We start from the raw sequence: 15156 nt of genomic DNA on the forward strand, positions 1-15156 counted from the left end.
GCGCTTACAGAAAAACATCTTTATGTAAACTTTATATTCTAGTGTCGTTTGAAAGCATTGTTGAGAATGAAAAGATGTCATTTCTGTGAAAATGCATTCTCAGCTGTATATACGTAAAAGTGCTCCACCAAAACTTATTTCTCCCCCTCAAAGAGCAGGTTCAAAGATCAGCACCTAGCAGGATGGGCTTGCATGCATGTTGATCGGGTTACACACTTCAAAGAAGCACAGCTATACACAGCCAGCGATGAGAGCAAAGGGGGCCAAGGATAGGGCCACATTGTCATTCTGCTATTATCAGTACTGCCAGGGAATGGATAGCTCATTTTTTCTATTACAATCGGGCTTTTTTCCCCCTCTGTCAACAAAGGTTCTGAAGAATATGATCTCTTCCTTTGAATCTTTCGAATGGCTTCAAACATTCTTAGAGGCCAGTCTGTATAGATTATGTTTGGTTTGTCAGCAAACGGGAACGATCCATAGATGGCACTGTTGGCTCATGCTACGAGTCAGACACTAGCACTGCAAAACGGGGAGGAGGAAGAGAAGAGAATCCACTTAAAACTCATCAACTTTGGATCTGAGGAAAAAAAATCTTTCATCTATGCTCAAGTGTCATTTGCCAAATATAATCTTGTAACTTCTAATTAATTCAAACTGTGAGAAAGAATCTTTCAAAATATCACACTTTCCAAAACAGAACACATTTTTTCATGCTAAAACTGTTCTTTTCCAGCAATAGTGATTTAACAGCTCATTATCAAAAGCTGTGTTTTTTCCCCCCTCCTTTTACTCCCCCCTCCATCAATTCCTTCACTAATCAACAACACTAAAAAGTTTATGGTCAAAGAAATATGTTTTTTTGTCTATTTTTTTAGAAATAAAGAAAAAAGAAACAAACTGAAGATCTACTCAACTTGATGGAACGTAACAGAATTTCTAAGACGATATTTGAGATGACACGAGAGAGTTTGGGAAGTTTAAAAATACACTTCAAGTTAAATAACTTACTATTTCAATACAGTACATAATGTGGAACTGTGGTACAAGTTAGTCACTCGTTGAAAAATTAACTTTCGAGAGCACTAACTTGAAATTTGAGATTAAAAGATTGTATTCTTATGGTTGCCATAACTTTACGGATGAGAGGAAACCTGTTGTTTATGGTCCAGGTCTGCTGATGACAGAGGAGTGTGAGGGGTGTGCTGGGTGACCAGTGGAGGTCTCCCAGCCTGGGAGGGCCTCATTGGAGTCAAACTGCCCTGATCTATGGCCTGTCGGACTGGCGAGGTCAGACGAAAAAACCCTGGAAATGGGAAATTAGCAGCCCTATGCAATTAGAGCCCTGACCACAGGCAGAGTGGGCATACTGCATCACATTCCACAACGCTGTCCACTACTTGACTCACAAAAGAGGTAAATACTGAGCTGTGTGGATGTGGTTGTACTAATAAGATCAAAAGCTCCAAAAATCAAGAACTTGCCCATGTAGCTGCATGTGAAAAGATTTCTACTGGACACGGCAAAGGAAGTAAGGAAGTAAGGTGAAAATGCCTTCAGGCGGACTGGCCCCTGCCACTAAGGCAGTGTAGGGCCTTAAAGGAGTCAGATGAACATGTCTCCACACATACCTGCACAACGATTCACGCATACCTCTGTCATATACACCACATAAAGCAGAATCCCATTTCAACAACAAAGTCCCATCCAGCATCCCATAAGAAGTGCTTAAATGTTGATGCTGCCAGCTAAAATAAGAGGTTGTGTGGGGATAAAGTGTTACACAGGATCAATCCCACACGGTGTTTGTGCTGACAGCAGGGAGAGCCTTTGCTCCTGTTGAAGCGTGTGTCCATGTAGCCTCCTCATGGCTGCAGGCGGTCAGGTAGGAAAGCAGTGCCAGCAGTGTTCTAAACACACATGCAGTTATCTCAAACCTGTCAGTCAGCCACCCCGTACCTGGTTGGACCACCAAGGCCTCATACATAATTTGCCATCAAATGAATATTTTCTCAGAGTCCTGTCAAAAGTGGTATTTGATGAAATATTAATTTGGTGATTAATTTTTGCATCTGATCTTCTGTCAAGTGAGATAAAAAAAAGAATGGAATTTTTCCTGTGAAGCCATTGTTCAAGGGCACCTCTCTCCAACTTTGCCCATAAAACATTGATTAAGTGATCCAACAGCCACACTATTATTCCAGAGTAAAATAAAAGGAAAACATACCTTATTTTCAAAGGAAAAATTAAAATATGCTAAATCAGGCAGGCTAAAAGCACTATATGGGCTTTTTAGTCTCCCTGGCAGTTTGCAATAGGAACTAAGAACCGACTAGAAAGTTCAACTTCAATTTCTCTTTGGGAATTAAGGAAGCGCAAAAGCAACACTATGTGGATTTTTATTAGAAAACAGCTGAAAAGTCAGCACTCATTACAGTATAGAGTGCTTTAGTACACCCGGCATGAAAAGGAAACATTAAAAAAGCCTTTTTAGGAAAAGGACTTTCATATTGTAGCAAGACAATAACAAACCACATAATCATCATGTATTACAACAATATGACTCCACTGTAAAAGAGTTTGGGTGCCTGCAGTGTAGACCTGTCATCCACTGAAAACACTCAGCAGATTATAAAACACTAAACTACAACCAAAACTGTCAAGCAGTAGAAATCTTACTTCAAGCAAGTAAGCATTTTACACAGTTACCTTAATGTCTTTGGAAGTTGCACTCTACAGATAAATCAAGAAAATGAAACAATATTTTTGTGTGTGGAAATAAAATGTCATGGGCTCCTAAAGTATTAAGGCCTCTTGGCTGGAGGACATGGATTGAAAATGCACATCCGGGGTAATAAACTCTTCTGGCACAGATGCCTACCTTCACAAGGTGCAGCAGCTGATAAAGGTCCTCTACCTCATCTCCCTCTGTCTCTCTGTAGTTTCTGCTAGTGTCCAGGCTGGATCCCTGGATGGTGCGTCTATATAGAGGTAAGTCCATGGCATCGGCATACAGTTCTATAGCCTGGTGGCCCACCGTCTGGTACATGTAGCTGTCCAATTCATCTAATGCACGAAGGAAAATGAGTTACAACCTGTGCCTGATGAGAGCCTTAATCGTGTCTGACAAAAGGGATTTCACTGGATTATGCACAAGAAGTGATGGTGCAATTCCCTGAGAAATAACTGACATTAAATATCTACCTCTACAGCTCTACAATTAATGAATACTATATTAAAAATGATCTGACTATATGTTTTTATTAATACAATGTATTGTATATTCAAGATACCACACGTTAAAGAAATAATTTTTTAAATGAAAGTAATTTAAAACAAAAGTCTGAACAAACTTAACTGAAAGTTTCAAGTTTCATCATTTTTGCAGCAGTGACCTAAAAACTTGTCCCGGTGCCTCAGAGGTCACAGGTGCAACTTCCAGATGGACACAGTAAATTTGGATTGGTGAAGTGAAAGAGCAGCACTTGCACCTTCCTCATTAACACCACTTATATGCACTTCAAAAAGGCCCTTAAACCCTAACTGCTCCAGAGGAGCTGCTCAGCAGCCAATATAATCCTGTGCCACTCGGTCAGGCTTGTACTGGGCCGCTTCCAGGTGTTAATAAGAAACTATGAAAACATGCACTAGGGATGCATGAGACTGGAGAGTGAAAAGCAAAAACTAGAAATGCGCAAAATTCAGTAACTAAGCAACTGATTTTTAGTTCCGTGTTGCTACATATATACAAGTGTGGCTCCTCACACATGCACATAGGCAAGAGAGTGACACGTACTATAGTTTATAATCAAAGTTCAAGTTAGTTACAGTTATAACAAACTCTTCCATTTTAGCTTAAAAGGTGAAGCAGACTTGGATAGTTGGGAAATGGCACTATAGCTTAGTGTATGAATACAACTGAACTGAACTAAACTGGAAAACAATCCCAACAACTCAGGCCACTTATCATAGTTAGGCCAACATCTTAAATTATACCAGACAGATAGAAACCAAAGATTTCCTTTGGGAAAGCACTCAGTGTGAGTATGGAGGAAAAACTCCTTTTTAACCTCAAGAGACCTCCGGCAGACTTAGGGAGGGCAGGCATCTATGCGAACCAACTGCAAGATCTGGGCAACTCCAAACCATACAGAGCACCCGCTCCAGTATTTCAATCACTAAAAATAGAGAATACTTTTCCAGAGCCCCATTTAGTGATATTAGCAAATATCAATAAAAGTAAAGTTCATGAACTGTTCTTCCTCATGAAAAGTTCTTCCTCAGTAAATTTTAATTCCTCAGGATTAACGTGTTCAAAAATACAGGAAGTATCAATTTTAGACAATAATGCTGTAGTGTAGGCTATACTGGACAAGGAAGAATAACTGTAAAACACAGGGGAGAAGTTTAATTAGAGATACATAATTTTAAGTAAGTTTACAACAAAGAAAATTAAGTCCCATTATTGAGAAGAATTTTAGTTAAGTACTAGAGAGAGCTTTGCTGTTGCATTAGATAAATAGAACCTGTTAATCTGCAATTGGACATGTTGTTTCTCTTCACATTTCTTTCAGTTATACAGATTAATGTGTTGGCATTAGACACAAAATACATATTATATGGGCATACACTATAGTGTGAATAGGGAATTCTTGTAAACTTCTTCTAGTATATTGTGGGTAAATGTTTTAAATGTATTTAATCATTAACTTACTTTTGAAACTATTCAAATATTTTTGGCCTACTTAGCATTCCATAAATGACTCTGGTTATTTTAAACACTAATATTTGAATATTTCATTTGTTAAAACATCAAATCAGATCAAATATATGTAAGGACACAGCACACAAACATGCAGTTCAAAAGTGAAATGATCAAATATTTAATTTATGTACAGTTATTGGGAACGGAAGTGCAGCTGGTTGGCCCATATAGCAAAGCCAGCTCCAGCCAGCTGCTGGGGCTTACAGGTTAATCCCAGGAGCACGTTTTACTCACCTGTGTGAGCAGGGCGCAGGTTGGCCAGAGCTACGATCCGGTGCCCAGCAGCAACACACTGCATCATGTTGTAGCAGCTGTCTTTGCCCCCACTGGAACACAACATAATAAACAGACACAGAGGCTAAGCTGACACACACATTATCATGGGTGCAAAGTTTAGCAATGTGGGAATGTGGTGCACCATATTTAATATCCAGGGTTGGAACACAAGGTTGTGGATGTACCGGGTGAGTTCTGGTGCACTACTCTCACAGCATGTTACAGCCACTCTATGCCACTCTTTCATTCGTCTTCAAACCCTTAGGCAATAATTCTACACCTGCATGGGTGTCATATTCTTGGTTTGAATTAACTCATATAGATACATCAGCATCCGTAGCTTACTGCTCTGCAAGCACAAATCATCAGTGACAGACCTGTGTGACGGTTAAAGCGGCAAGCTGCGATTACCTTATTAACGCAACCACTTTCATCCTGTTAGATTTCGTTTTTGAGCCTAAAAGCACCACAAGTATTGACTACAATGTGATAACACCGCTTAGCAACCGGCGAGCGTACACAAAAACATGTGGAAGCCAGACTTCCGGGTTGTTAAAGGACCCTCGTCATTCGACTGAGGTGCCCTCTAATGTGCCTGACAGAAAATCCGTAACACCGCTCTCTTTCTTACTTACATTATTGAAATGTAAGGTTTGTTAACTGTTGCTCCTTAATAATTCAAATCTTTAAAAGGAAAAGGAAGTATAACGGTAGTTGTTCAACCAATAGTGGATAAAAGATATTACACTGAAAGACACCAAGAAAAGAAAAAATAAATAAATAAATAAATAAATAAATAAATAAATAGATGTTATTTATGTGCTTAAAGTGCTTAAAAGAGGGTAGTGCTGAGGGATATTACCAAGCCTGTTGGTCAAAGGTTTATACTCTGTATGTTCAGTTAGTGCTGCATATTCCCATCACAGTGCAAAGACATGCAGCAAAGACTTACTGTTTCACTGTGTTAGGTGCTTCCAGGGTGTACATAAGTTACAAAGAAAGAGTGTGTGTGTTTTTTAAACATATGTGCAATGGCATATTATATATATATAAAAAAACGAGTTTGACACGTCTACTTTTTTAAAGATATAGCTGAAAAAACATTAAAAAAAGGTTTATTTACACTGTTGCTACTGCTTGCTGTATTATAACGTAATCAAAGTGGATAGGCACTGCAACTCTATTGACACGCATCCTTTGCCTCTTGTGTCTCAAGAGAGGGCCTAAAGTCCATGCACTGGTATTCACACACAGGTTGCGCTTTCCTCTGAGGGAGCCCTATTTTGCTCAGAGGAAAGCCTTTGATGCTCCTTTTGCTCTCTGTTGTTGTGCCAGAGCAGAATAATTGCACTGCTTTTGTGTGCTTCCCTCACCTTCTACCCTTAAGCAGGCCAAAGGCAACTGATTCTGTCTGAGTGTACAAAATTGAGAGAGACGTCTCTTCATCCCCTTGCTTTTTTTTTACTAGGTTCCCTCTTTTGTTTTTGTTTTTGTTTGGCTGTATTCATCCTGAATATATAGCAAAATCTACAACCTGCAGATGAGCTTCGTTTATGTTGGGGTGCAGACAGTATAGGCTGAATGGAAGGATTTGTTTTCTAATGGAGTAATATTTTCTTATGATATGTTCATTCGATTGTTTTGGTTTTTTCCCTCTATATTACATAAGATGATAAAAGATGTAATATTTGGTCACTTAATTTTTTGTAATTTCTTTCCTTGTCCTTTATTTATTTATAACAATAAAAAGAATTGAGTTGTATTCAAGATATAATATAGCTGAGCAAGTTACTCAGTCCCCAGTCTAGTGTACCAAAAATATGCACAACAAACAAGTGCCTGTATATCTGTAGAATTAATATTTCAATATTTTGATCTTATAGGAAATTTCAGTTGAAAGGATGAGTGATATGGTTTTAAAAAATGTTCCAGAACATGTTTGTTTGAAAAATGTCCTCCTCCTGGCCTCCTGGAGAGCCAGTCACATCCTTCTGAGTCTGGTTGTCCTTCAGTTTTGTAAACTCATTAATACATCACCTGTGTTTTCCAATTGTGTGGGTTATATTTAATATTAAAAGTTCTCAGCCTGTGGTAATTTCCATTAAAGCCCATAACATAGGACTAATGCAAATTTTGTCGCTTATCACTTTTAATTTATGTCGTTTATTACCTAGACAAATAAAGAGGTGTGTTGTTCATGTTTTATTTGTGGCAGCATTTTGCTGACGTAAAAGAGCGTTTTATGTCCATATTGTTGGTGTGATGGGGATAAAAAGTGTTGATGGATGGCCCAACTGAGACACAGCCAATGGACGTGAATATGAGACGCATAAATATGAAAGCAAGGCAGCAGGAATCAAATGACACCCTTGGCCTTTTCTTAAAGGAGCATGTGCATATGACAGGTGATTTACACAGACACACAAACAAATTTTTGTCGCACAAGGACACAAAAACTTTGGGTGTAATGAGAAACTAAGGCCTCAAATCACAGGACAATAAATTGAGTGTCAGAACAGGCCAGCCAAGGTTGCAGGCTGAGTGGCCAGAATACAAACACACAAACACACTTGTGCACCACATCATGTATGGAAGCAGAGAATGCTTTTTTTTTTTTTTTTTGAATAACAGTTGCTGTAATGCTTGCAGGATATTTATGCATTACATTGAAAATAAAGAAAATAAATAAATTGTACATAGTAAATAGTAGTACATTATATTTATCGATAAAATATTAAGTTGAAAGGTAAAAATGTAAGTAAATGTAATGTAAGATTAGATCTTACCAGTAAATGTTAACTCTAAAGAGAAAATTGGTTTTACTGCTGACAAAAAACACAAGGTTGTACAACTTGTGACTAAATGTGCATGTAAGTGCCATGATAGCAATAAAAGGAAACAATAAGATGCAATAAAATACCTAAAAAAATAATAATAATTTATCACACAATATAACAGTTATTGTAATCATTTATACTCTGTATTTTTCAGATGTAGCGCAAAAATACTGGATTCACATGCTGTTGACATCTAAAATTAATTTTAAAATGACATATAAATTCTGTTATGTGAACAAGTATTTACAACACATCCAAAGTACATTCATCTGAGGGCCATGTTTTGTTTTGTTTTGTTCAGTTGGTTTTATATCAGGGTTGACTCTTTTTAAAGAGAAATTAAATATTGGGACAATTAACAAAACCTGTACTAATGACCTTAAAACAGCCTTAATTTTAGGTTCATTTTTTTAGAGGCCTTTAATAAAATAAAACCGTGTGAGCAATGTTTGGCATCGTTCTTCTCAAAGACAACTTTCTGTTTCAGCTCAAGAAAATCGACTTCTCTGTTCTGACTCTACACCAAACATAAATTGGATGTGAATGTTACTGTAATTTGGAATTAAGTTTCAACTAAGCCACAAACAAAGTAGGGCACAAATGAAGCTATTTGCTTGAAACATCCAGTTTCCTCACGTTATTCTAAACTTTTGTGAATTAACAACTACCCAAATGTCAGAGATTTATTTAAGTCATTCTTCTCTATAGAAAACTCCTGTTAATTATAGGTGAAGTTTAACAAGCACCGGTGGCCGCCAAACGTTTTAAAGTACTGGTAAATTTGCTCTCAAGTGAGCAATGGTTGAAAGCAGTCCTGTGTATTCTTAACTCTACACCACTCTGGTGTTGTCTCCATCAGGGGCTCATTTTCCAAAGAACTATCAACATAATGATACCTCTTTAGGGCCTAACCACATCCAAATCAGTTAGTAAACAACCCAAACGGGGATCTGTACACATTTTTACAGACAATTAACTGTTATCACGAGGGGCCCAAATGGATTAGTAGGCTCATTAATGTCTGAGGCTAATCGGTCCTTGATTGGAAATGCGAGAGAATGTGAAAAAAAAAAGTCACGGTTTGATCCAAATCGTGTTTGATCATGACATTGTCCTGAACAACCCCCCTCCTCCAGTCTGCAAACGCTAATTGAGTTTTTCCCCCAAGTCTCCCAATGAAAATTTAGCTGTTACCCCTGTTCCATTTGGTTTCTACATGACATAAAGCATTAAAATGGTTGAAACATGTTTTGCCCAATAAGATGCTGCACTTTTGTGAGCGATCCAAGATCATTTTGCTTAGAGCTGTTATTCGGTCTTCAAAATAATAAACATCTTTGCGCAGAAAAGTGGCTTTCACAGGCGTTTAAAGTGGTGCTTTTATCTCATATCTCAACTCAACCTGAATGCAGTAATATGTATATAATGCTTCACAGAACAAAAATAAATAAATAAAAAATAATGACAGTTATACTCCTAAGAACCTTTACTGCGTTTTTAAGGATCATTTAGCAGCAACAGAACTGCAAGTTCAGAAATTTGCTGTTATATCTTCACAGTTTATATTTTTATTATTATTATTAAACAAGACAACATGGCTAATGTGGCCTTTATTTGGGGCATAATGATGCTTTCAGTTAGATGGTAATGTTTTGTAATGGCATGGTGATTTTTAGTAATGTTTACCTTGTTCAGCGTGTTAGTCTAGCTTCTTGAAACATGAATTCCTAATTAGCACTGAATACATACCAAAGGAGCATTGTTAAAGACTAATAAATAGTGAACCCTGAAATCACAGCTCTCTTGTTAGGCCTCTACATTTATCATCATTATTGATCTGGGTAGGCTATTTAAAAATAGACATTATACTTGAGTCTGGATGTATTTTTGTATTAATCAAGGGTTAAAAGTAGATGAAAAAAAAATCACTATCCCCTGATCCATGCAGCCCTGTAGAAATGGAAACTTTCCAATAGCCAAACCAGCCAACCATCCCTAAGTACAAATGTAATTTCCTGAATATTTCTCCTTGATTTGAAATCGTCTTGCCCTACTTATAGCATCCTAGAGTCAAATTATGGCTTCAGTGGTTGAAACTTGTGAAGCTTCAGCCAAAAGGATGTGGCCCATTTAAGTATACCACCATTCAACTAATTTTGAAGCAGCCAAAGCAAACTGCACATGCTGCTATCACCTGACTCTAATGCTGCCTGGCAATGGTCTGCATATGGGATCTTCAGCCTAATGGTTCACAGAAACTATCTCCTCCTAGAAATCAAAACCAGGGGACATCAAACCTTAAAGCTGTGCCATACAAATCCAATATGGATATCCTGAAACAACAAACAAACAGATAAATATACTGTTTTTCTGTCCTTATGTTATATATCGAGGTGAGCAAAACATATAAATTCTGTTTTTGTTGCTGGCCGGTGTGTTACTTAAATACTAAACTGTGGATGGGATGCTATAATTAGCTAGTCTGCTCTCTGATATACAATCCTCAGACAGTTTCCATCTCAGTCGACAAACATAATCCTAATCCAGGAAATATCCTGCAATCAGAGTATTGGAGTTGACATCAGAGGTAGCCACAGAGGCGATTCCCACACACTCCTCCCATAGCTTCAAAGGTCTTCCTGGGCCTGTTATGGGTTTCCCTCGTGATGAAGTGTGACACTCCACAAACACAAAAGCCCCAGCCCTCTCGTGGGTCTGCTTTGCTTTTCTTGGATCACTCCAGTCAGACCAATGCCAAGTCAACTTGGCGGTTGTCAAAACTGGCCTCATATCTCTGTGGAGTGTGCGTGGTGCCTTGTGCTGTCTGCATGTATGCGTGTGGTTATGTGTTGAGTGTGAGTAGATAGCTTGTCACAGTGGCAGGGCCTAGTTTGCATGTCTGTGTGTGGTTATGCGTGTTTGCTTCCACCTTGAAATGATGTAATGTGCAATCAAAACCACCTCTAGGATTGCAGTGGGAGTTGCTGGTTTTCCAAATAACTCCATAAGACTAGTCCTTGAAGGCAAATTTTCTTTTGGCTTTTCTTACATTAGAAAAATCAAATATAACTACAAAAAAATACACAGACAAAATATTAAGCGGTTCATTTTTATCTCAAAATAATATTCTATTGTTTAATGTTGGAAGAAAATGTTTGGCATAGAATAAGAATGGTGTTAGTGGAAGGCATCATGGAGAAAACATCTTTAAAAAAATTGGGAAAAATTATAGAAATTAACAGGATACTCCAAATTATCTCTGAAAACTGTGGAATACAATCTAAGAATAAAAGGCACTGTACATCAACACCAAAACATCCCCACCTTGAAGCACGTGTAGGGAGCATCATAGTTTAGCTTGAGCTGCTTTGCTACCTCAGGGCCTTAGGAATGATAGCCCTTATTTAATATGTGCTCAGGAATGATCTTACCTTTTACAAAAATGAGTGTACACTCAAAATCACCATCAAAGTTTTGACACCTGTACACTGGCCAAGTTTGTTCTTACTGCCACACATTTGTTTAAAATCTGCATAAAATCTGCATACAGCCACACTGCCATTTCTTTATATGGAAATACCCTTTCCTGGAGGTGAGGTGCATAGAGTGGTGAGGTGCACTATGAAGAGTAGCTAAATGTATTCAATAAAGACATAAAAATATGAAAAATGTGTGTGTTCATAAATGAATGTGTTTAAAAACACCCCTCATGCTTGCCGGTTGCCTTTCCTTTACATTTTGTTGTCTTACCTTTCAGCAAATTTCTCTCTGCTCTCCTTCCATTTCCCTCTGTCCTGCTCCCATTCTTTAAACTGTTCCCACATTTTCATTCATCCACCACCCACCTTTCTTCCTTGCAGTAAGATGTCATTCGTGCTGAATGGCTGGCCTCAGCTAAGTCAGACCAGGAAACTCGCTGCCAGAACACAGCGAGCTCTGATCTGCCATTTGTCTTGTGGTTTTGAGTCTAGGATATTTGTCTAACCTGCTGTCCAATGTCAACACTCACTCTAAATACCCTCACTGCTGCATGAAGTGGACTTCCTTAGGGAGGATAAGGATTAATGTTTGGTTGGAGATGAAATTGAGAGGGAAGAAGAAGAGAAAAGAAGACAGAGAGGACTACTACTGAGAAAAGAGGCTCATCAAAGCAAGGACTGAAATGTATGGCAGATGACAAGAAGAGCCATACCACTCAATCAATCTGCAGATAAAAAAGTTTCTGAATAAAAACAAAACCTGTTATATAGTAGTAGCTTGAATTTTCTTTGTTTTTTCTCCATTTCTCAGACACCCTGTGTACACAGGGGGTTAACCAATTTAAAGCCATGACAGACTGAGTGTAAAAAATAGCCTCCGATCATTCAGAACCATTTCTAAACCTGCGACTAACCATAAATAACAAACAAAATCCAAGGCCTCCCTCCAGCATTAACGCCAGCATCACCAGATGAGAAACTGTCGGCTAGATAGGAGATGACCTCAAGTTTACAGCCTAAAACCTGTTGATCCTGAGCGATTGATTGTCACCCGTAAGCAAGAGCCAGCGCCTCCATCAACCACCATCTCAGCAGGAACAAGATGAATTCTAGCAGCGATTCTGCCATGAGAGGCACATCAGTGGCCTGTGCCTTTTCTTTTACGAGGAGAATTCCATACACTGGGCCCAATATTCCTGGTTACTGGAGTCTGGTGATTAAAGTGTATAAAAAAGGGGGCAGGCCCACTAAAAGGCAGTGATTTAGTGAGCTGTCACCCCAGTTCAGATGGGGCAACAAGTTCAAATCCTCGCAGGAGGGTTGTAATGAAAATGAAACAAGGAATGAGACAGTGTTAGAGGGGAGAGGTTGAATGGCTCGAGGGTTGAAGGGTTAAGGAGTCTGAGGTGTTGGTAGGAGACATGCGGCCATCTGGAGGCTACTCCTGAGCAACAATGAATACTTGCGTATGCAGGTTAACTTCAGTAACATAGTTAAAGTTTACGATAGGATCAAATATATATATATATATTTGCAACATTTTCACTGATTTACCAGCTCTATCTATTTTACTGTGGTATAAACATCAACAAACTAGTGTCATCATCCTATGAAACTACACCAGCTGTTTTAAAGAAAATAATGTTGACCAGTGTTGTTGACATATGACCACATTAGTTTCTTTTCTTAGTTGGCTTACGTTTGTACTCAGTGTTGGATTTTTGGCATAATTTTGTATTAATGTAATTAGTGTATAGCTGAGATATGACACTGATAAACATTTTTGACTGAATACAAGTCTTTATATAGCCAATACATGTCTACAAAAGTGTATTTTAAACCTTATGCTGTGATTTGGCATGCAATACAGAATTGAATCTAAGGACCTTTAAAGGAAAAGCTCTGGGCACTGCATAATACAGTATTCATACAGCTGCAGCCAGCAGCCTTGGCGAGATAGTGAATAATAATAAAAAAAGGTCTACCTCCATCTTTGTGTCATTTAGGCCTCAACCAGTGTTAATACACAATGTGGTATCTCACCCGTACAATGGTGTTAACACAATTCTAACATTGTAGACTGAAAAGAAGAGATTACTGAGTTTCTGACCTTTCGCTAACCTCATCCTGACCTTGTAAAAACCCTGACCCCGTCATTTCCACCCTTACAGGATTCATCTGCTAGCTGGACTGCCTGCCTCTGGGAGTGACGTTTGATTCCTTCAAGTACCAGCCAGCTATAAAAGACACATCCTGATGGGCCTTCCTCTGTTGTGTTTAATAGCTGTCTCTCTCCCCCTCCTCCTCCATCCTGACCTCCGCCACCACACCCACCCTCAGCCTCTGCTCTGGCCCTTGGCTAACCTCTTATATTCAGGGTTCAGGGTCAGGGCAGCAGACTCCCAGCCAACTGGGCGGTTGCCCAGAGGAGCTGATGTAGCCGTGAGCAGCAAGAGAGACGTAAGAGACCCAGGGACCCCTCTGATGTTCCTGAGAGTTTCCAAGAGGGAGCGGCTGCAGTTTGTTTACGACATCTTAAAGTTAGGGAGGGAAGGAACGCTGCACAGGCTTAGACAGAGAATGACGAAAGCGCAGCGCAGTGTATAAATAAATGTCATGTAAAAAGAAGAATGTGACTCTTGTTGCAGTCAGACATCTGAATGAAGGCAGACAGAAGAATGACACACAGTAATGGTTTCCTTGATGTAGTTCAGCAAAGGTTCTTTTGTGCGTGCATTGTCTTGCTCTTCATTGCTGTCACATCTTTATTTGGAGCTAAACGTCTAGAAATGGACACCAAAGATAAACAAAGAGGTGACTGTTCTTCAAAATTCCTGGCAAGGTGGGCAGATTATTTTCAGGAAGCAACTAAATCAGGGCATAGTTATTCTTATGAATCTAAGTGTTGTGCTAACTCCATAGCAGACTATGAACACTCTGCTTTTACTCATTTCCACTTAAGGAAGTCTCTTCTGGCCTTGAGAGCACCAGCTTAGAAGTCTGGTTTCTGTTGCTTTCTAATGCAGGACAAAGGGAACACAAATACGCACACTTAGTCATCTAACACTTTTAGCATTACGTGCGTGTGAATCTTTGACATTTTCAATTCATATTTACATTTCTTTTGGTTCCTCTGGATATGAAATATAGCCCTGCTGTTGTTTGTACTTGTAACCCACTTATTTCCTAAGTAACTATTGCACAATGGACTACCGTAATAGATGTAAATCAGTAAAGGAATGTCTTCAAAAGTAAAGATGATGACAGTACAAACAATAACATCCACAAAGCCTTCTTGCCAAAATGAAATCTTTGGAATAACAAATGTTGGCTGCTTATGGCTCTCTGATGGCTTCATTTTTCACTCAGGATAACGTGCTAATTTTTACTGCTCAATGTCCTCCACTCAGCTTGTGTCACTAAGTCATAAGCCTGCTGCTCCTGGCTGATATATGGGTCCACAAGATGATGTCAGCGAAAAACACTTTCAATAATTGCTATGATTAATATTCTCAACCTTCCAACACCTTCCCTTTTCCATCCAGCCACATATCTCCACTAAGGTTCATCTATCAGTCTGCTCTCAATCTGTTTAAGTCCTCTGAGTGATGCATAGCATAGTGTAAATTCTATGTTCCAGTGCACCTCTGTTTACATTTATTCAAATTATGAATTGATGATGCTCTTGTGTGCAAAATTGTCAATGGTTAAAGGTAGCAAAGTAAAATATTTACCATTTAATTGTTTTTAAAAACATTTGTAAAAGGAAAATTTCCCTTCTTCTCTTCAGGTTTCACGT

General features: G+C 38.7%; 1 protein-coding gene across 1 annotated transcript in view; it reads right to left on the reverse strand.

Annotated features, from left to right (window-relative positions):
- dph6 (diphthamine biosynthesis 6) overlaps positions 1-5584 on the reverse strand; it is a 56683-nt gene extending 51099 nt beyond the window's left edge. The window contains exons 1-3 of the mRNA XM_085441263.1: positions 5453-5584; positions 5000-5091; positions 2882-3066 (exon numbers count right to left, since the gene is read on the reverse strand). Of these exons, the coding sequence (XP_085297389.1) occupies positions 2882-3066; positions 5000-5091; positions 5453-5475 (300 nt within the window). The 5' untranslated portion in view covers positions 5476-5584. The remainder of the gene's footprint in view (positions 1-2881; positions 3067-4999; positions 5092-5452) is intronic.
- Positions 5585-15156: the final 9572 nt, after the last annotated feature.

The sequence above is a fragment of the Copadichromis virginalis genome, linkage group LG19 (assembly GCF_057382275.1).
Source record: "Copadichromis virginalis isolate Kocher_CV1m ecotype Utaka linkage group LG19, C_Virginalis_male_GT1.1, whole genome shotgun sequence".
In the NCBI taxonomy this organism is placed as follows: domain Eukaryota; kingdom Metazoa; phylum Chordata; class Actinopteri; order Cichliformes; family Cichlidae; genus Copadichromis; species Copadichromis virginalis.